Source organism: Hylobates moloch, unplaced genomic scaffold (genome assembly GCF_009828535.3).
Source record: "Hylobates moloch isolate HMO894 unplaced genomic scaffold, HMol_V3 SCAFFOLD_3, whole genome shotgun sequence".
Lineage (NCBI taxonomy): Eukaryota > Metazoa > Chordata > Mammalia > Primates > Hylobatidae > Hylobates > Hylobates moloch.
In genome coordinates this window covers 147,976,377-148,001,831 of record NW_026652278.1, presented here as the reverse complement: position 1 = coordinate 148,001,831, position 25,455 = coordinate 147,976,377, and the positions used below count along the sequence as shown (strand labels likewise).

Here is a 25,455-nt window from a genome sequence, read left to right as displayed (position 1 = left end):
ATAATTTTCCTTTTTTCTTTTCTTTTTTTTTTTTTTGAAATCAAATTTCACTCTTGTTGCCCAGGCTAGAGTGCAGTGGCACGATCTCAGCTCATTGCAACCTCCACCTCCTGCATTCAAGCGATTCTCCTGCCTCAGCCTCCCGAGTAGCTGGGGTTACAGGCACCTACCACCACACCCGGCTAATTTTTAATATTTTAAGTAAAGAAGGGGTTTCACCATGTTGGCCAGGCTGGTCTTGAACTCCTGATCTTCAGGTGATCCACCCGCCTCAGCCTCCCAAAGTGCTGGGATTATAGGCATGAGCCACCGTGCCCAGCCAATACTTTTCAAAACAATATTGTGGGGTAGACCAGTATTACAATCATGATCTCCATTTTGAAGGGAGAAATCAGAAACTTTAAGACGTTAAATGATGGCCAGGCGCGGTGGTTCACACCTGTAATCCCAGCATTTTGGGAGGCCAAGGAGGGCAGATCATGAGGTCAAAAGATCAAGACCATCTTGGCCAACATGGTGAAACCCCGTCTCTACTAAAAATACAAAAATTAGCTGCGTGTGGTGGTGCGTGCCTGTAGTCCCAGCTACTCGAGAGACCAAGGCAGGAGAATCACTTGAACCCGGGAGGAGGAGGTAGAGGTTGCAGTGAGCCAAGATGGCACCACTGCACTCTAGCCTGGAGACAGAGCGAGACTCCGTCTCAAAAAAAAAAAAAAAAAAAAAAAGAAGTAGTTAAATTACTTGTCTAAGCATTGTACAGCTAGCTAACATCAGAACAAGAACTCAAATCAAGGTCCTTGGTAAATAAAGTACTTTATTGTTTTACTACACAAAAAACCTAGTTGGAATAGTTCCTTCCTATTGCTGTGTAAAGGTCCACAGTTGAAAAAATTAAGATTTTGTTTTAAATATGCTTATTAAAATGCTTGAAGATAATATGCAATGAGTATTGTTAATAAGTTTTGCTACACTATGTATGATGCTTCAATATAGATCCAGTTTGTTCCCAGGCTCAGGGTTCACAATTCAAAGTCACTCATTAACTTTATTATAAACAAACTGACGACGATATCTTTTTCCATAGCAGCTTTGGATGACACTTAAAGGAGGGAACAATACAGAGAAAGGAGTAATGTATATACCTGTGGCTAATAAAGCCAGCACTTGACACGAACTCCTTCAAGGATGTGCTCTTGTCCTACCTACTCTAACACCACAGCCATCATGATCAGACATACACTCTTTTCAGAGAGTAGGGACCGAATACAGTGCCATTAGCAGTGCCAAGAAAGAATAATCTATAATCAGTGGATTTCAGGGCACTCTGTTGTGGCCAGGTTAAAATATTTCTTAATACAGCTTTCTAAAAAGTCTAATTATATTTCACAGTCAAAACACTCATAATAAAGATAAACCTAATTATTATTTATTTATATGTATTTTAAATGGCTAAGACAATGTTGCTAAGTCAGTGTGGCTGAGAAAACTCCTTCATCCGGCTATATACTAAAATTAGTTCCCTATAAATTACTTATCTAACTAGAAACAAATTAAGAGAGCAATCATATCACCCAAATAGTAAGTCAAAGCAGGATTATTTTCTAAATCCAAGTCCAAAAAAGGATAACATGAAAGACCTCTGGCGAACCATATGGATGGGAAATTTCAGATAAGCATGGTGACCTGCTCCTAAAAGGTTAAATTAACAAGAGAAAATGTGCATATAGGCCGGGCACAGTGGCTCACACCTGTAATCCCAGCACTTTGGGAGGCCGAGGCGGGCAGATCACTTGAGCTCAAGAGTTAAGAGAGCAGCCTGGCCAACATGGTGAAACCCCATCTCTACCAAAAAAATCCACAAAAATTAGCTGGGTGTGGTGACACGCACCTGTAGTCCCAGCTACTCAGGAGGCTGAGGTGGAAGAATCACAGGAACCCAGGAGGTGGAGGTTGCAGTGAGCTGAGATCACACCACTGCACTCCAGCCTGGGTGAGAGAGTAAGACCCTGTCTCGAAAAAAAAAAAGAAAAGAAAATGTGGATATGGATATAAAGAGTTAAAGAGTAGTTCTTCAAAACAAAATTGTATTCTTGCAATTCTGGCTAAGACTGAGTAACAATAAAATGTACTGCTTTTATTTCCATCGGAATCAAGGTAAAGCTACTCTACATTTTATGTCAGGGATGGCAGCAGTTATGACATGGCACTTATGAAATCCCTTTGAAACTTATGTGAAAGAAAATCACTTCTAAATGTTGAGGGAGGAATAAACTGTTTGCGGACTTTCTGATTAGAATTATAATCCACAGGACACACTGAAAACAAAAGGACCTATGTACAAAGGACAGGTGTTTCATGCAGCTTCCCCAAATAGACCTGTGTGTGCACATGCATCTGCACATACAAGAAAAACCTGCCAATGGCTCCACCAGGCATTAGCTTGTGACTTTGAGAAAGTTACTTTATCTATGTCCTGATTTCTTTAGTATGTGGAGGCAGCACTCTTACATTATTGTGAGGATTCGATGAGATAATAAATGAAGAGTTTCGAACATTGCCTAGAACAAAGGGAGCCTTCCAGTTTAACTAATGATATCATTACTGTTGCTTTTTCACTCTAATAATGAACTAGTAAAAAGAAGGTTGCTGCTGAGTATGGAATCGTAGGGGATGGAAAAGGCAAACCAACTTAAGGACAGTCACCTAAAGGAAAGGGAAACATCAAGTGTACTCAAGTGTACTGTCTCTGCCTCACATGTGTAACAGGTTTAATTTTCCTTACCTCCTGGATAGTGTGGATAAAAACTTCCTACAAAAATGTAAGAATTGTATTTATGGGTTGTGTATTATTCTAAGCACTTTATAGGTTTTACCTCATTTAATCTTCACACAACCGTATTACCTCCATTTTACAAGTGAAGATTCCATGTTAAAGGGCCACACAGCCAGGGTCACACAGCGAATGAGTGGTGAAGCCAGATTGTAAATCCAAGTTACTGGTTCTGGAGTTTTCTGACCACAATGCAACAGCTCTTACTAATCCCTTCTCTTTACATAACTTTCTTCACAAAGGTTACAACTGGCCAGATTACAGTTTTCATAATCACATGTACAAACTATTTCCTAACTTGGGTTATTTTTATAGATGGGTTACTAGCAGCAGTTTCACTTCTAAGTCAGATTCCCGCCTTCCACCCACTGCTAAATTTCGAGAGCTCCTGTGGAACCCTGAGTAGTTATTTCAATATATTTCAGTACTCAGGTTCCTTAGGGGTAGGAATGACAAAATCATATAAATTACAAGAGTAGAGTATTTAAACCAATGTGGGAGAGGGTCATCTTCAACCACATTCTATCCTGGGTTTCTTCAAACCCTGTGTTCTAGGACTTCCAGATGACTCTGATGTGCCCTCAGAAATAATACCACACATCTACAACCATCTAATCTTTGACAAACCTGACAAAAACAAGAAATGGGAAAGGATTCCCTATTTAATAAATGGTACTGGGAAAACTGGCTAGCCATATGTAGAAAGCTGAAACTGGATCCCTTCCTTACACCTTATACAAAAATTAATTCAAGATGGATGAAAGACTTACATGTTAGACCTAAAACTATAAAAACTCTAGAAGAAAACCTAGGCAATACCATTCAGGACATAGGCATGTGCAAGGACTTCATGTCTACAACACCAAAAGCAATGGCAACAAAAGCCAAAATTGACAAATAGGATCTAATTAAACAAATGGGATCTAATTAAACTAAAGAGCTTCTGCATAGCAAAAGAAACTACCATCAGAGTGAACAGGCAACCTACAAAATGGGAGAAAATTTTTGCAATCTACCCATCTGACAAAGGGCTAATATCCAGAATCTACAAAGAACTAAACAAATTTACAAGAAAAAATCAAACAACCCCATCAAAAAGTGGGCAAAGGATATGAACAGAAACTTCTCAAAAGAAGACATTTATGCAGCCAACAGACACATGAAAAAATGCTCATCATCACTGGCCATCAGAGACACGCAAATCAAAACCACAATGAGATACCATCTCACACCAGTTAGAATGGCGATCATTAAAAAGTCAGGAAACAACAGGTGCTGGACAGGATGTGGAGAAATAGGAACACTTTTACACTGTTGGTGGGACTGTAAACTAGTTCAACCATTGTGGAAGACAGTGTGGTGATTCCTCAGGGATCTAGAACTAGAAATACCATTTGACCCAGCCATCCCATTACTGGGTATATATCCAAAGGATTATCAATCATGCTGCTATAAAGACACATGCACACGTATGTTAATTGTGGCACTATTCACAATAGCAAAGACTTGGAACCAACCCAAATGTCCATCAACGATAGACTGGATTAAGAAAATGTGGCACATATACACCATGGAATACTATGCAGCCATAAAAAATGATGAGTTCATGTCCTTTGTAGGGACACGGATGAAGCTGGAAAACATCATTCTGAGCAAACTATCACAAGGACAGAAAACCAAACACTGCATGTTCTCACTCATAGGTGGGAAGTGAACAATGAGAACACTTGGACATAGGATGGGGAACATCACACACTAGGGCCTCTTGTGGGGTGGGGGGAGAGGGGAGGGATAGCATTAGGAGATGTACCTAATGTAAATGACAAGTTAATGAATGCAGTACACTAACATGTCACATGTATACATATGTAACAAACCTGCACGTTGTGCACATGTACCCTAGAACTTAAAGTATAATAATAATAAAAAAAAGATAGTCCCTAACTAGTCTTGTTCTGAGAAACAGCCAAAAGACATTTTAAAGTTATCCATATTTCTTTTTCTAGAAAAAACCTTCTTAATATCACTACTAATGAACTTTTGTGAGGATGTTCAACAGACATGCTTTAATTCTCATTTACATCAGGTTGTTAATTTTTTTCAGAGGGGACATAAGGATAATGAAGGTTAAAGAAATCTGGGAATATGCCCAACTAAAATGAACACATTAAAAGATTGTAGTGATAAAAATCTCACTATATACAGTGCAAAGGGAGAAGAAAAGAAATGTTGTCACCTGTGTTTATATTTTCTTTAGCTAAACTATTTCAAATTTTATTTGTTATAACAAATAAGACACAGACCAAACTGCTGCTCAAATAACCGTAACAAATAAAATAAAGCAGTAAAAATTAGTTTAGCTATTCAAAGTGTACCCTCTTCTATATAAAATTGTTTTAAGTTATTTTTATATTTAGGTAAATGTTATCCCTAAAATACTATGATTTTGACATTTGACTATTTCAACAAATGATATTAATTTCAACGGGAAATAGGAAGTCCTACGCATCCATAACTTTAAGTTGCCATTTAAAATGAACAAAAGTATACTTTCAAGAAAACAAGTAAGTGTAAAATCAATTATTCATAAAGAAAAAGCTAATTTCATCCTTCACATTCTCAAGTCACTGGAAACCTGGGGCATAAATTTACTCATCGCTCAATTTTGCTGAACTTCCCCCAAACCCCACCAACCCAGCCACTATAGGCCCAGTGACTACAGAATCATTCTTAATCTTTACTGACAAGGAACTCAAGGCAATCTCCTTTTTCACTACTATTAAAGATACTGTGATACGAAGTACCTAAGGTTTAAGTATTAAAATTACTATAGTACCTTTATTAGTCCTTCTCAATTCCATAGTACCCATAAAAATTACATGGCAGAATACTCCCATTTAACTCCAAATATTTCATTTTTTTGTATATTTATTACATACTGTATCTTTACAATAAAGTAAGCTAGAGAGAAGACAATGTTAAGAAAATCATAAAGATGAGAAAACATATTTACTATTCATTAAGTGGAAGAGGATCGTCATAAAGGTCTTCATCCTCATCGTCTTCACTTTGAGTAGGCTGAGGACGAGGAAGAGGAGGAGGAGGAGGAAGGAAAAGCATGGGTCTTGCTGTCTGAGGGGTGGCAGAGGTGGAAGAAAATCTGCTTATAAGTGGACTCATGCAGTTCAAACCCATGTTGCTCAAGGGTTGCCTGTGGTCTACACCTGCAGTTCTCCACTTGCCCAGCATTTACTCAAACCTCAGTCCACAGCAAACTGGTCAACTGGAAAAACTCCAAATATTTCTTAATTACTGAGAAAAATAAACAAGAGTGCTACCACTTAATAAAAATACTTCAGAGAGTACAAGTGTCTGGGTTACCCATTTTTTTTCCCTAAGAAAAGAGAGGGAATTAAAAAATTACAACTCTTCAGCTTTTTCACATTCATGTTTTATTGTCTTCCTTTATCATGAAAAGTGTGATGTTCTTTTCTGCCACTTTTAGTAAATTTTTGCCCACTGAAAATACCCTATAATAAGATGACTCCATTGTAATCTGTATTTTCAACTCTATTATAGAAGAGTAAGAAAATAAAACATCTATGACAAGAGATACAGCACATATTCTCAAAACTCAATTTTCACTAATAAAGTAAGCAAATCTTAATTCTAGTTTTTTTCTATATACTAAAATTAAAAATTAAAGTATGGATTAATTATATTTACACATACACATACTTACATATGAAATAAGTACATGTATACAGATATATCAATCAAGGGGAAAGAAGGGTATGTTTCATTTAATAATCAAACCAAGTCAATATTGCAAACCAATAATGTATTTCTCTAGAGTTCATTAAAGAAGAATATAACTTTGATAATTATAAAGAAATTTTTCAGGCTGTCACTTTATTAATAAATGTAAGGCTAACTCATGCCTAAGATGTCTCTGAAAACAGCCTTCATGATGAATATCCAGTGTAAGTTGTAAAAGAGAATTTGGTCTATTGATGTGGAATGAAGAGATCGGAAGCATATGGGGCATATTTATATAGTGACTTCAGAGTACAAAAGAAACATAGATGGTGGAGGATTGATAAGTTATAAAGATATAATGTATCACAGACTGTGCAATTATAAGATTCTTATATATCATACACACACACACACACACACACACACACACGAGACCAAGAGAAAAACACAACATAACTACATACAAGGCCTATGTTAGGGGTTCAATTAAGAAGAAGAAATGGCAGAGGGTGACAAGTGATTAATTCTTTATGGCATGGGTGTTTCTGCACCAATAGGAAAGACAGTGAGTGGCAGGGACCATTGGTGAGCTTAAGGGAACTTCTTGTGTGATGCAATATGTTGCATTTTTAAAGTGTGTTCTGTTATGTCTTTAAAGTAGCTTTAAAGTAGCAAATTTATATCTACATTCCCTAGTATATTTTTTCTATTAGTTTCTTAATTTATGTTCCAAAAACCAGACACTGTTCCATTTAGCCCATTCTGTGTAATACCTAAGACAATACTAATAGCACTGGCATCTTAATATTATATGGAAATAATCACAAGCATGTGTCATGTCTATAAAGACCACTCCTTAAGCATGAAGAAAAAGTAGGTCAGAGAGAACAAAGATCTCAGAACAATGAAATTAATAGAGACCTTAAGGACACATTTACAAACTTTCATTTAAATTACAAACACACTTATACACACACACGTATATATTTTTATACACGCTCACATGGTTATATCTCTATGTAGATATATTTAGACATTCGTTTTAAAATATTTTTCAAAAAAAGCTTATAAGCAAACCATATTCAAATAAAATATATAATGATAAAAGTTATTTGATCTAAATTGAAAAGGCTTTCAAAAGTTTATAAAGATCACTACAGACATGACAGTAATAAATTAGTTTTTTAAAAATCAGGGATATAAAGTAAGCATTAAAAAGTACTTCATTAAGGATTTATAGTAACTGTAAAATGATTTTACCTTTATTGTTAAACAAAAGAAAATGAAGAAACCTTAAGCATTACTCTGGAGGAATTCTTAATAGATTACCTGAATAAATTAAGAGTTTGGTCAAACCTCTGGAGGCAGATTAAAGAAATGCCAGGGCTGGGCGTGGTGGCTCAGCCTGTAATCCCAGCATTTTGGGAGGCCAAGGCAGGCAGATCACCTGAGGTCAGGAGTTTAAGACCAGCCTGGCCAACATGGCGAAACCCTGCCTGTACTAAAAATACAAAAATTAGCTGGGCGTGGTGGCACCCACCTGTAATCCCAGCTACTTGGGAGACTGAGGGGGAGGACTGCTTGAACCCGGGAGATGGAGGTAGCAGTAAGCCAAGACTGCGCCACTGCACTCCAGCCCAGGCGACAAAGCGAGACTCCATCTCGAAAAAAAAAAGAAAGAAATGTCAGGTTATGTTTAAGGAATACTTATACCTATGAGACCAAACTTACAGAGCATTTACTTTGATGCATTTTATATAATATTTAAAATGAGAAAGAAAGAAACTGATTACTGATCTTACTAAGGCTAAACGGTTAAAGGAGAATAACTGAATTCCTAATGACACATTTTGAGCATTTGCTTTTTGTTAAGTTGATCATTCTCTTTTTCAGTAATCTAAATTGATTTTATTTTTCGGCAGATTTTTTAATGGATCATTACTAAAAATATTTAAAGGCAAAGATATGAGGTATACTTTTTTTGACTAAAAGCAATGATCTTACTTTAATATGTCCTGTGATACAAAAAGCACATATAAGCAGAGTATGCAATGTCTTGGCAAGTTTCTAAATACATTTCTTCACTTCTAATGGGGGTAAAAAGATCTATTATTTGTTGTCAGGGTTTCTTGGCCCAAATCCAAGGCAAGATGACCTTGTCCTTGAATAAAACAACAGGATATGCTTCCTCAGTCCCCCCCCGCTAGCAAGCACAGTGGAAAATCATGCCAAGAGATAAGTTTATTTCATCTCAGGAAATATATCTGTTATAATAGACAAAATAAAGATCAGATAATGAAGAGGTGGAGTCTTACCCAAAAGAGGCGTAACCTAGCCTCTATAATTAGTCCTGGTGCTTTTTTTCTACATTGCTAAGGAAAACCCATCAATCAAAATATAGAGACACTCTACCCAATGTTTACAGACAAGGTCAAACTGTCATGGTAATATAACACATTTTTTGTTAATTGAGCTTTCTTAAATCTGTTCCAGTTGAAAGATAGGAAGGAGAGGGGAAGAAAGAGGTTACACTCCTTTGCTGCATCTTCAAAATAGTCATTAATTTATCTGGTATTCTAACATCCTCCACTCCATCACCTGTACTGACCTACTTCTCTCTAACACAATCCACTCTAACAGTGATGATTTCATTGTTTTTCCTCAGAACCCTCGTATTCTTCTACATCTTCCTGCCTTGGGCCCTCACATGTTATTCTTCCAGCCTAGAAAATCCTTCTCTATACTGCACTCTTAACAGCTGATAAACAGTTTTAAATTCCAACCATACCCTTTGAACACATGGAATTCATTCCAGATGTAATCTGTCATCTAACTGCAAAGACCAAACAAATTTATAAGCACCAATTAGAAGAATTAATAAAATTAAGCACTGCATATTAAGTGATCCTGATTCATTAAGATAGAGATAAATATGCAGAGATAAGGACCAAGTCAAAGTCAAGCCAGGAACACAGCAAGCTGAGAAATGAGAAAAGAAAATGAGCCTGAAGTGTTTTATAATCAAGCCAGCTTGTCCTAAAATAAAAGAGCACCATCTTACATGTTTACAAGGGAAAGAATGTAGATTATAGAGGGCCTTAAGTGACCAATAGGAATTTAGAAAATATAGTTAAGTTATATTATACCCTTCTTGGTTAAGGGGCTTTTATGTATGATGAAAATGATACTTGTGGCTACAAATGAATCGTGGCCTGTATGGACTTAAGGGAGGTGATCATGAATTGAAGTCAGGCTCCACTGTATATGCAGGGTTCACTGGGGCAGAAACAGGCAAGACAAAATGGCAAGGTTCAGGACTTCTGGTAGAACACAAGTGGCCATGGTCAGGCACTCAGAGGTTACAAAGGGAATAGGCAGAGGAAGTTGAGACATGGAGCGTATGTTTAAAGAGTTAAGCAGCAAAAAGGAAATGTACATGGTAGGGCCAAACACAGAAAAGCAGAAGGAAGAAAGGAAATGGGCTAAATGGCAACTATTCCTGACCATCTCAAGTCTCAACATGATTTCAAAATGGATAGATGCATTATTGACTCAGCCAAGCAATGAAAGTTTTATAAAATGATTTTGATCATGATATTCTTGCTGCTTGGAATGTCACATATGCCAGGAAAAAGACAGCTGCAGGAAAAAAGCACTTTTTCAAATTGTGTATTCCACTAGTTAATACTAGCTCTCATAATTATGCAGTCTACACACCTGAAGTAGACTAAATTTGGTCACATAGGGGTAGGTAGTATAAGTCTGTGGTTAAGGCAATGGCTATAAAATCAGACAAACCGGCGTACCAATGATGGCTCTACCACTTACTAGTAATATGCCCCTGAAAAAAATTCTTTTTAATCTCAGTTTTCTCATATGTAAAAAAGTAATACTGTTTCTTAAGAATTAAGTGAGATAATATGTAATATAGTGTCTGCTATGCAATACGTTACTCAATAAATACAGCTACTGCAATTTATTCCCTATATTTAAGTAGGGCACTTTCTTACGTGTACTACCATTTTTATTATTATTTAATCATGACTTGGGCTGTGATTTAAGTATAGCACACTACATAAATCAATTTCTACAAAAATGTAAAATTTTAAAACATGTTATCAGTTTGATAGCATCAAATTAATTTATTTTAAAACTTTTTTTTAATTTACAAAGTTTCAAATCCATCCTATATTGTAGAATTTTCAAGGGCATCTGAGCTGGGCAAAATGGGGAGAGAAGAGCTCTACTTTAAAAAAACAAAACAGTTGGTAAATTGAGTAAAGAGACTTTTAAGGCTAACATTTTCCCTAACTTCATGAGCCTATAAAACTTTCTTTCATTTACCATCTATTAACAGTCTACCCAACTAATGGTCCACAGTAGTCTTTTGAAAAATGCAGTCTCATAATACATTTCTGAAATGTTAGCAATCTCCTCTTATTTTAAAAAGAAATCACAAGATTTTTACATTTTTATATTCATAAAATCATGAGATTCCTCCGAAGACTAACTGAAAAGCACATGACCATAAAAATACAGTCCAGTGCTAGATGCATTTCTGGTGACACATGGGTATTCATCTTAGTATTATCAATCAACCACATGAAATGGAAATGGGGGGAGGTGTGATAAAATATGTAAAATTTACTAGTTAAAAAGGTTGAGACTTTATTAATCCAAAAATTTAAAGAGAAATTCAATGGTATTTATCGTATGTCTATTATGTGCCAGCAACTGAGGTATGCACTGAATGAGACAGACAACAAATAAAGAATAAAAGCCCATGAGATCTGAAAGGTTCTGATAAAGTAGAATAACTGAGCTTACTATTTGTGCCTAATCATAGCTAAAAAAATGCCCCCACCCCAAATTTAATGGCTTTTGTTTTCTAGTACTGCACTACCTGCTGCAGTCAAAGAAGCAAAGCCACTTAAAAGCCCACAAACTTTTTGAAGAAGCAAAAACAGAAGTATTTGTGAATTTAATAAATTCTATTCATCTGAAATTAGCTGACACCACAAAGCCTCATAGGATGAAAGAGGGGCCTTCTCACTCATTTTTACCCAACAACTATATTGAGTCACTTATTGAGAGCCTGAGTAATTATTTTCTTATTCAACTCCTCACACACAATTAAAATTTTAAAGGTCTGATTATTACACAGCAAACTCAATAGAACCAAAGGACTAGTCAACAATTATACAGCCAGACCTTGATATTGTAAGCTGCCAACTCTGCTGCATGTGACATCTTGAGATGGCAAATTCTAGTATTTCAAGTTCTAACCAAAGTATCATGGGCAATACCACTCACATATTTTCTATAAATTGCTTGATCCAAAGTTATTTTATCGCTAGTGTTACTTTAGTCTAATATCACTCTAAATTGTAGCAAAATATAGGCACTTGTCAGGAAACAAACAGGCTTACAGAATAAGATCAGGGACTCTAGTTTAGGAACTATTGGGTAATATCTGTCCCAACTGGCCTTTTCATAAATGTAGTAACATGTTTTCCTCCTCCTAGCAGTAAATGGTTTTAACAATTTTCTTTTCTTTTTTTAAATAGAGATGGATTTCACCATGTTGCCCATAGTAGCAAACTTCTGGCCTTAGGCAATCCTCCCACCTCTGCCTCTCAAAGTGCTCGGATTATAGGTGTGAGCCACCACACCCAGCCATCAATTTTCTTTGTTCATTAAATTTATATTATTATTCATTTAAACACCCCCACACACAAACATACACACTCTTTAAGAAAAGACATACGAAGAAGGTAAGTAAAAAGCCTGGGGTTTAACTTTTGTTTCTAAGGTTCCTCAAGTATAGCTTAACTAACACTCTTACTTTTACCTGGAAAATCATGACTACAGAAGAGTTTAATTTCAAAGGCCCCGTTAAGAAAATCAAACTACAATGGAACTTCTTTACAACAACCTTTCCTACTAGTGAAATTAAGTTTAGGGCTGGTCTTTTTCTGGATCTGATCCAAAGAGAGTTAATTAGTGAAGTACCACGAGGACCTCATGGTAAGGGGCTGGGCTCTCGGCGCAGCGGCATAACATGCTTCCAACACAGCCGCTGCCTTAAGCGCAGCTCGCATGGCTCATTCCTGAGGTGAGACAGTGCGCAAAGAATCACTTCGTCTGAGAACATCTCTTGGATTTAGTTGGTAATTTTGTTCATAACGATGAACAAAACCAAATTATACTCATGAACCTAAGCATCTAAATATTCTACATTCATGGTCTTCTATCTATAAACTTACAAAGCCTCAGCGACTTATTTCCACTTTTGAAGTTTACCATCTTATCTTCTTTAGAATACATGAAAGACAATTCCTATACTTTAATAACCTGCTAGATGCTAGGATGCAGAAGCAGGCATTTCAAAAATACTTAGACTACTATACAAGCTGCCTAAATTCATGCGTTTGCATTTTGAGGATTGAATATATTTATGTATGTATCAATCATGTGAATTTGTGTGATGCCAGAAAACTCCCAACATGGTGATATAAAAGTAGCACCGTGAGAACTCACATTCCTGAAACAGGAGGTTCTGACTTGGTGTTAGGCATAGAAAAGTCTTTCTCGGTAGCTGCCCATGGGATTTCGGCATGACAAACACATAGCTGACTCATGGGATCAATTATAAAGAAGCAATAATTTTTTGTGGCATTAAAAAAAATCTGTGTTTTCCTAAGTGATGAATACATGTTAAGAAATCAGATGAGTCCCACTGATCGCTTTATTACCAAATCAATAACCAAAGCTCTCCCTCCTACACTCAAACCTACATGTGAATTCCTCACTATAGATTCCCGTTCTCAATAACCTTTCTGATGATTTCTCATCAAATTCAACTATGAAAACATTTTTTTGAAAACTATTCAAGTATTAAGTCGAAGCTGAACTGTCAAGCTTTAGTTTCTGAATATAAAAATTATCTGCCCAATATTTCTCAGTATTAGTGATTTTGCTTTAAATAAATTGCTGGTCTTGCTTCAAATTTTTAAAAATTACAACATTGGAAGAACAAGCCAGTTTTAATGCACCCTCCCCTCCTCCAAGCAGACTATTATACCTTCTACAAAAACTGTTTTCCCTGAAGAAAAAGAGCAACAATTCCCATTTTAAAGCAGTTCTCTATGACGTGCTATCAAAGCACAAGCAGCATTTGCGATACTTACTGAGTGTTTCTCCTGCTGGCCCATAACTCCATGGTTAGCTGGGATTGCTAGTGGTTTCATAATGAAGAAACATATGCTGAACTGAATTTACACATCATGTACCAATCTCTCACGATGGCAAGTCACCCTCTACAGCATTAAATTAAAAGAAAAAGAAAAAAAAAAAAGAGGGAGGAGGGAAAACCAAGCTGCAGCTTAAAGTGTCACTACTGGTAAGCTTAAAAACCCTTCACACTTGTAGACCAGAAAAGGAATCCGAACAACAGTGTTCGTCTCCATTTTTATAACATTGAAACTCTAACCATCCTAGGCTATGACAAGACCGAGAAAACCTCACACAGCTCTCAGTCTTCCAAGAGAACAAGATCATTTCTGAGATTGAAGAAGAGGCAAAAGAAAAGGAGAGGAAAAAAAAAGAAAAAAGCTAAAATGGCTGACTGCACACAGACTCCCCTCAAAAAGGCTTAACACAGAATAATATTAGTCGGGGTGGTATAAGAACCAGGCTCTAGCATTCAGCCAAGCATTGTTAATACCCTTGTTTCATCTGCAATCACACATACAGAACCCTCCAACCAAGAGAAAAAAAGAAAATGAAAGAAAGAAAAAAATCAGGGCAGAGCGTGTGAATCGGGAACTCCTCCCTAGCTGCTAATGATGCTGACAGAGTGGTGACCAGTGATCTCTGTCCCACTCCACTAACCAAGTTTGCACAATTAATCTTAGCAGCATGACACTGATGGACATTTAATTTAATGATGTCTGTCCCTCACACTCAACACAAGCATGCCTGCTAGCAAGAGAGCCACTAACAGAAACACAGCACATGCACACACACAATCTCAAAAATCATGAGTCTGAATGCAATACACCAATATAATTACATTATTGTGCTTACTTTGGAGGACCATGGCTGCAGGCAGTTGGCATAGCAACGCACAAGGAAAGCCATTTCCTGGATAGAAAGCTTCCTTTTCTAAATAAAAAAATTCCTCTTAGGAAACAAACGGCATTGCTGCTTCCTGCAGAAAGCAAGACACTGTAGTCTGTCTCTTAACCTGCAAGGCTCACACTCAATGCAGTTCTAGTGATGTAAGTGGATTTCTCTCTCACCCTCCCTCTCCCTATATACACTGAAATATTCAGCTCAAATGGTACACACATTCCTTAAGACTCGCCCCCTCCTCTACTTAACCATTTCACTCATTAAGGTAGCAATGGACAATTCAGATAAAGTAACAAGCTCTTGCCTGTATTCTATCAGCGGCTGTAGGTTAAGCAAGTCTCAGAGGGATGGAATCCATTGATTGCTGACTCCAAATAATATCACTGAAGACAGGGTGGGAAAACGGAGCAAGGACTTACTTGAACAGCTTTGAATTAAAATATGATTTTTTTCACCAAGGTGAAGATACAGGAATCAATGTGACCTCTATCCCATCCTCAAATATTGCTGTGCTATAGTAAACAAGTATCTATCAAAAATTTATAAAATGCATACTTGACAAGCTTTGTATACATTTAGAAGATGTGATTTTCACAAACACCCATACACACACACACACACACACACACACATGCACATATCACCTTGCAAATAATATAAAAAATTAACCTACCCAGGTTTTTTTTAAAAAAACCAAACCAAACTTCAGAGGTAGAGAGTTGAAATAAAATGCGGATACATTATTCTATTATAAACTCTTAATTTTATGTACGTATGTAGGTATTTGAAAGACTGCATTATACTTGACAAAGAATAAGGACATTTTAATTCTGAAACACTGCCAGCTTTTCACAATCAGGTTTATCTATCAATGGCACATGTAATAGAAAATAGACACAGAAAATGTAGCATTTTTAATAACTGACTTCAGAACTGTCAGTGCTTGCTGACTTGTGTTTCTTGACTACCGCCTAAGACTGTACCCACCCTATTCTCTTTCCTTCTTTCTCCTCATATCTAAAGGCAACCATTCCCACCACATCACTCTTTTAGATCCTTCTCCCCATCCCCCCAACCCCTTTTCTTACATTATGCATTACCCTTCTTTTGCCATGTATGCTTAACCTCTGCCCCACAACCAGAGTCCTCCCCACCAGCTTTTAAATGTGCAGGTCTCTCCCATCTCAAAAACAAAACAAAAACAGAAACATTCTCCAGACCCGGTATTTTCCTCTTCCTCCACTTCCCAACCAAATCTCTCAAGAATCTGTTTTGGTTTTCGCCATTCCTCATCCCATGGACTACTTACATGATGAACCATAGTGATCCTGTTACGCCAATTCTACATCTAAGAGTTTCCTTAACATCTCTGTCCTTGATCAATCCATCACAACATCTGTTTATTACATTCTCTAATCATTCTCAAATTTAGATTTCTCTTTGTCTTTGCTGTTATCATCCCACTCCAATCATTATTTTTTACCTTGAGAACTGCAAGAGTCTCCTTAATGAACTGTCTGGATTCTAATTCCATCTACACAACCTATTTACCATACCACCTCCTGAAATCTTATAAAAACTAAAGCCTGATCATTTTGCCCTCATCCACTAAGCTCCTTTTACAAACGAAAACAAAACACTTCCATGGCTTCCCACTGCTCCTGGCATAAAGACCAAAACTCTTATCATGATCTGCAAGATTTATACATTTTCCAGACTTACACCATGCTCATGGTCACTCTGCACTCCCAAGTTGCAGGGGCTGCTCTTGCCTCCTTGATAGACAAAAGGGCCTTTGCACATGTTATTTCCTCTGCCTGAAACTTTCCTTCTTCCTTTCCTGACTGATGCCACCTCCACTCCCAAAAACATACTGGTGAAATACCCTCGGAAATCTCATGTTAGTGTTTATCCCTTCATTGAAGCACTCATTTACTACCGTTGTAATTTTGCATGTAGCCCCAAGAGTATTTAAGCAGTTAGTGTCTGCTTCCTCCACTACACTCTCATCTCCACGATGGCTGGTGCCATGTCTGTCTGTGTGTACTCCTGTGTTCACCACACCAAGCACTGTAGGCACTCACATTCTTGTTGAGTGAATGAACCTTCCACTGACTGGGAAAGGGCACTGGAAAGACCCCATTTAATCCTCTAGACTAGTTTCTGTCAAAATTCCAAATATTTTTCTGTAATAGATATAACTAACGACTTAAAAGTAAACTGTTGCTAAAAGGTAGAAGCAACCCAAGTGTTCACTGACAGATAAATGTATGAATGATATTAATACAAATGTGGTATATGCATTATTCAGCCTTAAAAAGGAATGAATTTCTATTACATGCTACACCATGGATAAAACTTGAAAACATCAAGCTAGAAATAAGCCAGTCACAAAAGGACAAATACTATATAATGCTCTACTCTAAATACTAGAGTAGTCAAATTCACATAGGCACAAAGTAGAATGGAGGTTGCCAGGTGCTGGGGGAAGGAGGCATTGTGGAGTTATTGTTCGATGGCATAGTTTTAACTTGGGAAGATCAAAAAAGTTCTGGAGATGGATGGCAGTAACGGTTGCAAAAACAATGGGAATGTATTTAATCCCACTGGCCTTTTACACTTAATAATGTGTAAAATTGTAAATTTTAATATTACTTATATTTTATACAATTAAAAAAAATAAATGGCAACTCAGGGATTAAATAATCAAGTTCTACACCTTCCATCTGGCCCGTGTCCCACAAAACACATATCCATGTGCCAAAACACTCTTCTCAAGGTTAAGTCAAATTACCCCCATGCTGATGGTGTCTGACTTTATATATGGAGGTTTCCAATTGCTTGCCTCTCTCTGGAAAATGTGTTACTTCTCTCAAGAAGGAAGCTAACCTAACCAGGGAACCTGATAGATGAAGTAAAATCACACATCCTTAGGCACTGATGCTTTTCTGTGCTAAGACTTGGCATGATCTCTCTCTCAGCCTGGCTCCATGCCTACAACCTACACATCTTAAAACTCATAATTGTAATACAGAAATTTCATTATCCACACTATCTTTTATGTTGTAACACAATTATGGCAGGTTATAATATGCCAAACACTGCTAAAGAAATATAAACAAAGGATTTAGGAGAAACCCACATTATAGATTTTATACAAATAAGAAAAAAATCACACTTATCTTGAAGTTCACTCTAATTTGGGTTATATTTACCCCATTCCTTAACCATTACCAAGTAGCATTAACTAGATCTGGTTAAGAAAAAGAACCATGTAAGAACTTTCTACCCTGTCAATAATATCCAATGACTTCTAAATTATCAGTAACAACACTCCAAAAAAATGGAGATTATATAGTTCAGGAAACTACTTAATGCAAAGGCTTTCCATGCTATATTTAATATCATTATATTCTTTTTTTTTCCACCTAAAGTATTTCTTTCTTTTTCTTTTTTCTTTTTTTTTTTTTTTTTTTGAGACGGAGTCTCGCTCTGTCGCCCAGGCTGGAGTGCAGTGGCGCAATCTCAGCTCACTGCAAGCTCCGCCTCCCGGGTTCACGCCATTCTCCTGCCTCAGCCTCTCCGAGTAGCTGGGACTACAGGCGCCCAACACCACGCCCGGCTAATTTTTTTGTATTTTTAGTAGAGACGGGGTTTCACTGTGGTCTCGATCTCCTGACCTCGTGATCCACCCGCCTTGGCCTCCCAAAGTGCTGGGATTACAAGCTCACGCGGTGAGCCACCGCGCCCGGCCAAGTATTTACTTTCTAATTACTATGAAATTGAGAAAAATGGTCTGTTCTCAGTAATGATTAATCATACTTAGAACATATACAGTGTTTAACCATAGATCTCAATGTGCTTTACAAACATTTAATTAAACTTCATCAAAACCCAAGGGAAGCAAGAGAATAATGTACTTATATTTCATAGAAAAAATAAAGTGTATAAGATTATACAGTTAGTAGTATAGAAGAATGCAAAATAGAATTCTAGGTTTCTTAATACCACTTACTTCACTTAATAGTTAAATATTCCCTCTCCCCACTACCACAGAGGAAAAACTATAGAGGCTGGGGAAAACTTGTGGGTATAGCAGAAAGAAGTCATTCTTTGATAGGAGAAAACAAGAAATTTTACAAACTGGATTTTTAGTGTTTCATTGTTCCCCCCAAAAATGTCACTTTAAAATGCTATTTTTTTCTATGAGAGTACATCAAACTAATTAAGCACTAAGCCAATGCAAAATAAAAGATGGTAGATATGGTCAGAAGTTTTACTTTTCTTTTCCTAAAGCCAATACATCCCCCATTAATAGTGCAATTTCTTTTAAAAGAAAAATCGATTATCTGATAAACTTTATATTTTAACTCAATCTTACATTTTCATATCATCTATTTCATCCTTGGGTATACCGCACATAAGTCCTTGACACACCCCACCCAAAGCAGTCACACAGGAAATCTGGGCTAAAATTTCATTTTTCTACTTTCATAAAGTGAAATGGCACTTCTGGTTCATTATTAAAAATATTTTAATTATGAAATAAAATGTGAAAGAAACCAATGCAATGGCTGACACATAGGAAATGCTCACTAAACATCTAAGTGAATCAAAATACAGACTTGAGAAACATAAGGAAGCTGTTGAGCTCATGTTCAGTATCAGAAAAACCTAACTGGGAGTTCAAAAAGATCACCATGATTTACTCCACAGATATGTTCCAAGGAAATGTTTAAAAAAAAAAAAGTTTCTGAAGCAAACTGTTTATGTTGCATCTGATTTGTAATTGAAAAATTATGTGGCAACTATCTATAAGAAATATATGAAAATTATGTGGCAACTATCTGTAAGAAACATTCACATGGAGCATGTTAGAGGGGAAAGATTAAAAGACGACATGAGATGGAGACATGCAGAAAAACAAAGAAGCCTGTAAGTCCGTGAGAAATTCCCACGTGGGGCTTTTAAAAATGCACTTACTTGAAAAATGGGCAGACTTTAGCAGCAGATTTAACAAAGCTTACTTCATTTCCTAGAATCTATCTTTTAAAAAGGCCAGACTTCACTTACAAACCTCTGCTCAAGGTTTCAGAGGTGGAGTCCTTGAACTGTGGTTGTGAATTGTTTCCATGCTTTTTCTAGGGGCGAGGCCCTAGAACAAGGCCCCCCACTAATATTTCACACATTAACACGGCATATGTAAAAGAATATTATCTTCATTACTAATTTGACTGTAATATATTCCCTTGGGATTAATATGTTGCATGAGCACAATGATCTGTTAATTATCCCTCTGTTTTTATTTAAGAAAAACAGGAAATACTGCATCACAAACTGGAATTATAAGTTAGATGAGGGGAACCGCACAACACTTATCTGATATTGTCAACAACAGACTGTGCTTTATCCTTAGTACTTGACACATAGTGGTTGTTCAAAGAATGAATGCATAAGTGATTCCACGTAAACTTCAAAACTAACCTGTTAAATTCCACACTTTTTAAGATGGGGAACCAGACACAGGATGGGTGAGTAATTGTAAAAGATGTCTAATTTCTTTGCTGACAAAATCCGGAGTTTTAAATAATTTGATAGGCAAAAAGGGTAGGCTAAAACCAGTAAATTTAAATTTAACAGGAATAAATATAAAGACCTACATAAATATTATAAAAATGTTACTTGTACAAGAACAGGATGGGGAGGATCAGGCTTAAGGAACAATTCACAGGTAAGTGGGAGGTAGAAGGGGTTATCTGTAAAACAGAGCAAGCCAAAAGCTCTCTCTGAGCCAATGTACAATCCCCAAAATCTTAATATAATCTCAGGTTACATGATCAGACCTATGATGTCCAGAGCAAAGAAGACAGAAAATTCTACTGTAATCTGCACTGTAGCGTATTACAGGACCTATGTAAACAACAGCAAGCAGTAACTGGTCTAGGAAAGCTACAAAAAGCTGGTAATATTTAATACAGAAGAAGAGGTTTAAAGGGTGGATCTTTGTAAACATCTCAAACAGTTATATAAAAATGGAATATTAATATTCGCTTGTGTTGCTTTAAAAGAGACCTAGAAACATGAACTAAAATTATGGAGAGGCAGATTACAGCTAACCATAATAGTTTCTTAATAATTAGCCCTTTCCTATAATAAATAATAACTGTTAGGATTTACTAAGTTCAAGAATTTCTTAATAATTAACCTTTTCTGGCTGGGTGCGGTGGCTCATGCCTGTAATCCCAGCACTTCGGGAGGTTGAGGCTGGTGGATCATGAGGTCAGGAGATTGAGACCATCCTGGCTAACACAGTGAAACCCCATCTCTACTAAAAATACAAAAAAAATCAGCCGGGCGTGGTGGCAGTGCCTGTAGTCCCAGCTATTGGGAAGCTGAGGCAGGAGAATGGCGTGAACCCGGGAGGGAGAGCTTGCAGTGAGCCAAGATCGCGCCACTGCACTCCAGCCTGGGTGACAGAGTGACTCCGTCTCAAAAAATTAACCTTTTCCTGGTGGGGTACAGTGGCTCACGCCTGTAATCCCAACACTTGGGAGGCCGAGGCGAGGCGGAAGAATCACCTGAGGTCAGGAGTTCGAGACCAGCCTGACCAATATGGAGAAATCCCGTCTCTACTAAAAATACAAAAAATTAGCCGGGCGTGGTGGCGCATGCCTGTAATCCCAGCTACTTGGGAGGCTGAGGCAGGAGAATCACTTTAACCTGGGAGGCGGAGGTTGTGGTGAGCTGAGATCACGCCATTGCACTCCAGCCTGGGCAACAAGAGTGAAACTCTGTCTCAAAAAATAATAATAATTAACCTTTTCCTCTAATAAATAATAACTGTTAGGATTTACTAAGTTCTTACTTTGTACCAGGCACTGGGATACAAATTTGACAGTCATTCTGTAAAGGAATACCTCCTCAAATACCTGTGCTAACTGTAATTTAAAAATCTTAAAAAGTACAGGCTGAATGTTAGTGGTTATAGAAAAGAACTAAACTGTATTAAGTGGTTCAGCCAGAAGATTCTTAAATCCTTTCACACTCTTAAGGTGGTCTTATCTAACATGGCTGTTACCAAACATCAGCTGGTGGGAAAATGCAGGTAGAAAGGCTGATATAATATAGAATCATAGAAAAAAAAACCCACTACATTAATGGAAACAAAACTGTTTGGAGATAAGATTTCTTCATAATAACTCCTTCATTCCAAGATTTTTGTCTTTCTGTTTTGGCAGTGGGAGGGAGAATATTAAAATGCCCCTTACTTTAAAAAAAAAAAAAAAAAAAATTAGGCTGGGTGCAGTGGCTAACACATGTAATCCCAGCACTCTGGGAGGCTGAAGCAGGCAAATTGCTTGAGCTTAGGAGTTCAAGACTAGCGTGGGCAACATGGCAAAACCTCGTCTCTACAAAAAATTAGCCAGTCGTTGTGGTGCACACCTGTAGTCCCAGCTACTTGTGAGGAGAATCACTTGAGCCTGGGAGGTCAAGGCTGCATTGACCCGTGACTGCACCACTGCACTCTAGCCTGGGCGACTGAGTGAGACAGTGAGACCCTGTCTCAAAAAATGAAAATAAATAAATAAATAAATAATAAAAACAAACTATAGTGATAATAGGAAAACAGAAGTTTTCTTCTTAACGTCCTTACTTAAAAATTAAAAGCTGCCAAACTTAGAAAAGGATTAAAGATGATTTTAAACAATAATTTGAATTATTCAGATTATATAACTAGATAGTAAGTTTTATAGGAGTTTTTTAAAAACTCTTTGATTTACTTATATTTTTTCAATATTCTTAAATATTACCAAAACACTTCCAACATTCTCTGGTACACAAGAAGCAATTTTATGAGTGGTATTTTTTTCACCTCTAAAAACTATGAATAATTTTAGACAACTGTAAGTAAGTTATTTCACTTCATTAAAGAGTCATACCTACAAAAGATCTTTCTGTAAGATTTTGGCTTTCCTTATGATAATATTAGTGGGCCTAACTTTTAAAATACACTAGTTACAAGGTCATCCCTTTGTTATGAAATGGTGCTACTTACTAGTAAAAACTTATCCTATTGGAATGAAGCTAGAAAGGTTAAAAAGAAAAAAAGATAGCTGTGCTTTATTAATGAGAGATACTTGGTCAGAAAAGGAAAAACACTTAACTGTAACAAAAAGATTGATTCATCAACCAAAGTCTGTAACTGCTGCAAATATAGCTCAGTCATCATTTCTAGATATTGGACACTGGACATTCTATGCCCCAGTCTCTCTCTTCAAAAGGCACTTAAATGGTGTACTTCTAAAGTGGTTAAATTATTTGATATATATCTCCTTTGGGCTATATTTTAAGTTTAAATAACATAAAAAGCAATATATGCTACATTCATTTTTTTAAATGAGTAATTTCATAGATTGGGAATGGGAAAGACCTATGTTTGGCTTTCTAACATTTACTACCTGAGAGACCATGAATATTGAACATGTTACTTAACCTGTTTCGCCAGTGCATGCTTATCTACTGACAGGGAAATACAGAACTGTGGGCTAGTTTCACTGACAAAACATATCAGTAAACATCTAGCAGACTGGTGTATCATAAACCTTCAATAAGTGTCAATTTTATTCTCTCTAAAATATTCTAAAAAGTCAGCTGCATTCAAGCCTCGGCCAACCCATTAATTAACGTACAGCTGTCTGGGACTAAGTTCCTTGTGCTGATTTCCTTGTATAGACCCGTTAAAGCAGTAAGATCTATAATGCCACTCCTAGAAATACTAAATAATACTAATTTTGCAAGTTTGATCCAAAGATATCAACATGATACAACCATGGTACTGCTGAGACCTGTATTATCTGTTGTGCAAAGGATATACACAATGGCATAAAGATACTATCTGCTTTCAAAGACCTATTGAGTCTTCAGAAATTTAATATTTAACAAATACATTTTTATTTTTAAAAAATCTAGTGTCTGGAAATAAATATCAAACTGCGTAAGTTTTCAAAATGGCTTAATAGTCTTTCTAAAAGAAAGTGACAGTAATTATAAATGGATGCATTAACCAACGGACTTTACTACCAGAAATAGAATTGTGCCTGCCCTTTTGTTGTAATCAAATACATTCCAGACAGGAAATGCTTCCAAATAAACTTGCCTGAAAAATAAATAAATATAGAAGACCATCTCAATATAGAAAATATTTTAAATGACACGAAAATTTCTAAAATATTTTCTTGAGAAAAAAGTCAGCCTACCGATACAGCCACATGAGTTTAAGATAACAACACTCAATATTCCTTTTTATAAATAAATGAATAAACAAAACACACAACTAATTTCTCCCTCTCCTTAGCGGCTCTAAAAAGGCATGGGGAGTATTTTACTATTCATATTTTAGTTACACTTTGAAATTGCCAGTTACTACCATTTTGATATTTAAAAACCAAAGATAATACTAGAATATTTAATTGTAAATATCAGATTATCATTATTAGAATTGCTAACAACTGGCCAGATAGTTCATGGTCACGCAAGATTACATTACCTAGGTGTGTCACAAAGTAGCATTTCATATTATTAATACAGGAAGGCATTCACTCATTAATTCTATAACTGATCCCCAAGACTTTAAATGGGATAGGACAAGAAACAAGAAATCAGGGATGAAAGAGCCCATATAGCCAAGACAATACTAAGCAAAAAGAACAAAGCTGGAGGCATCATGCTACCCGACTTCAAATTATACTACAAGTCTACAGTAACCAAAACAGCATGGTACTGTTACAAAAACAGACATATAGACCAATGAAACAGAATAGAGAACTCAGAAATAAGACTGCACATCTACAACCATCTGATCTTCAACAAACCTGACATAAACAAGCAATGAGGAAAACATTTCCTATTTAATAAATGGTGCTGGGAGAACTGGTTAGCCACATGCAGAAAACAAACTGCTCCTTTCTTACACCTTTTACAAAAATTAACTCAAGATAGATTAAAGACTTAAATGTTGATATGATTTGGCTCTGCATCCCCAACCAAATCTCATTTTACAGCTCCCATAATTCCCAAGTGTTGTGAGAGGGACTTGGTAGTAGATGATTAAATCATGGGGCGGGTCTTTCCTGTGCTGTTCTCATGATAGTGAATGGGTCTCATGAGATTTGATGGTTTGCAAAACAGGAGTTTCTCTGCACAAGCCCTCTCTTTGCCTGCTGCCATCCACGTAAGATGTGACTTGCTATTCCCTGCCTTCCGACATGATTGTGAGGCTTCCTCAGCCACGTGGCACCGTGAGTCCAATCAAATATCTTTCTTTTGTAAATTGCCCAGCGTCAGGTATGTCTTTATCAGCAGTGTGAAACTGACTAATACAAATGTAAAACCCAAAACTATTAACAATCCTAGAAGAAAATCTAGACAATGCTATTCAGGACACAGGCACGAGCAAAGATTTCACAAAACAACAACAACAACAAAAAACACCAAAAGCATTGCAACAAAAGCAAAAATTGACAAATGGGATCTAATTAAACTAAAGAGCCTCTGCACAACAAAAGAAACTATCACCAGAGTGAACAGACAGCCGACAGAATGGGAGAAAATTTTTACAATTTATCCACCTGACAAAGGTCTAATATCCAGAGTTTACGAGAAACAAAAAAAAATTTACAAGAAAAAAACAGACAACTCCATTAAAAAGTGGGCAAAGGACATGAACAGAC

At 36.7% G+C, this 25,455-nt stretch overlaps 1 protein-coding gene across 10 annotated transcripts in view; it reads right to left on the bottom strand.

Moving 5' to 3' along the window:
- RAPGEF2 (Rap guanine nucleotide exchange factor 2) overlaps positions 1-25,455 on the bottom strand; it is a 257,309-nt gene that overhangs the window by 77,269 nt on the left and 154,585 nt on the right. For 3 of the 10 annotated variants that reach the window (XM_032148680.2, XM_032148689.2, XM_032148701.2), the window contains exon 1: positions 13,780-14,818. The exons of the other annotated variants lie outside the window; for them this stretch is intronic. In XM_032148680.2, coding sequence (XP_032004571.1) covers positions 13,780-13,839 — 60 coding nt within the window. In that variant the 5' untranslated portion in view covers positions 13,840-14,818. Of the gene's footprint in view, positions 1-13,779; positions 14,819-25,455 lie in introns of those variants that run through there. 10 annotated transcript variants of the gene reach the window in all.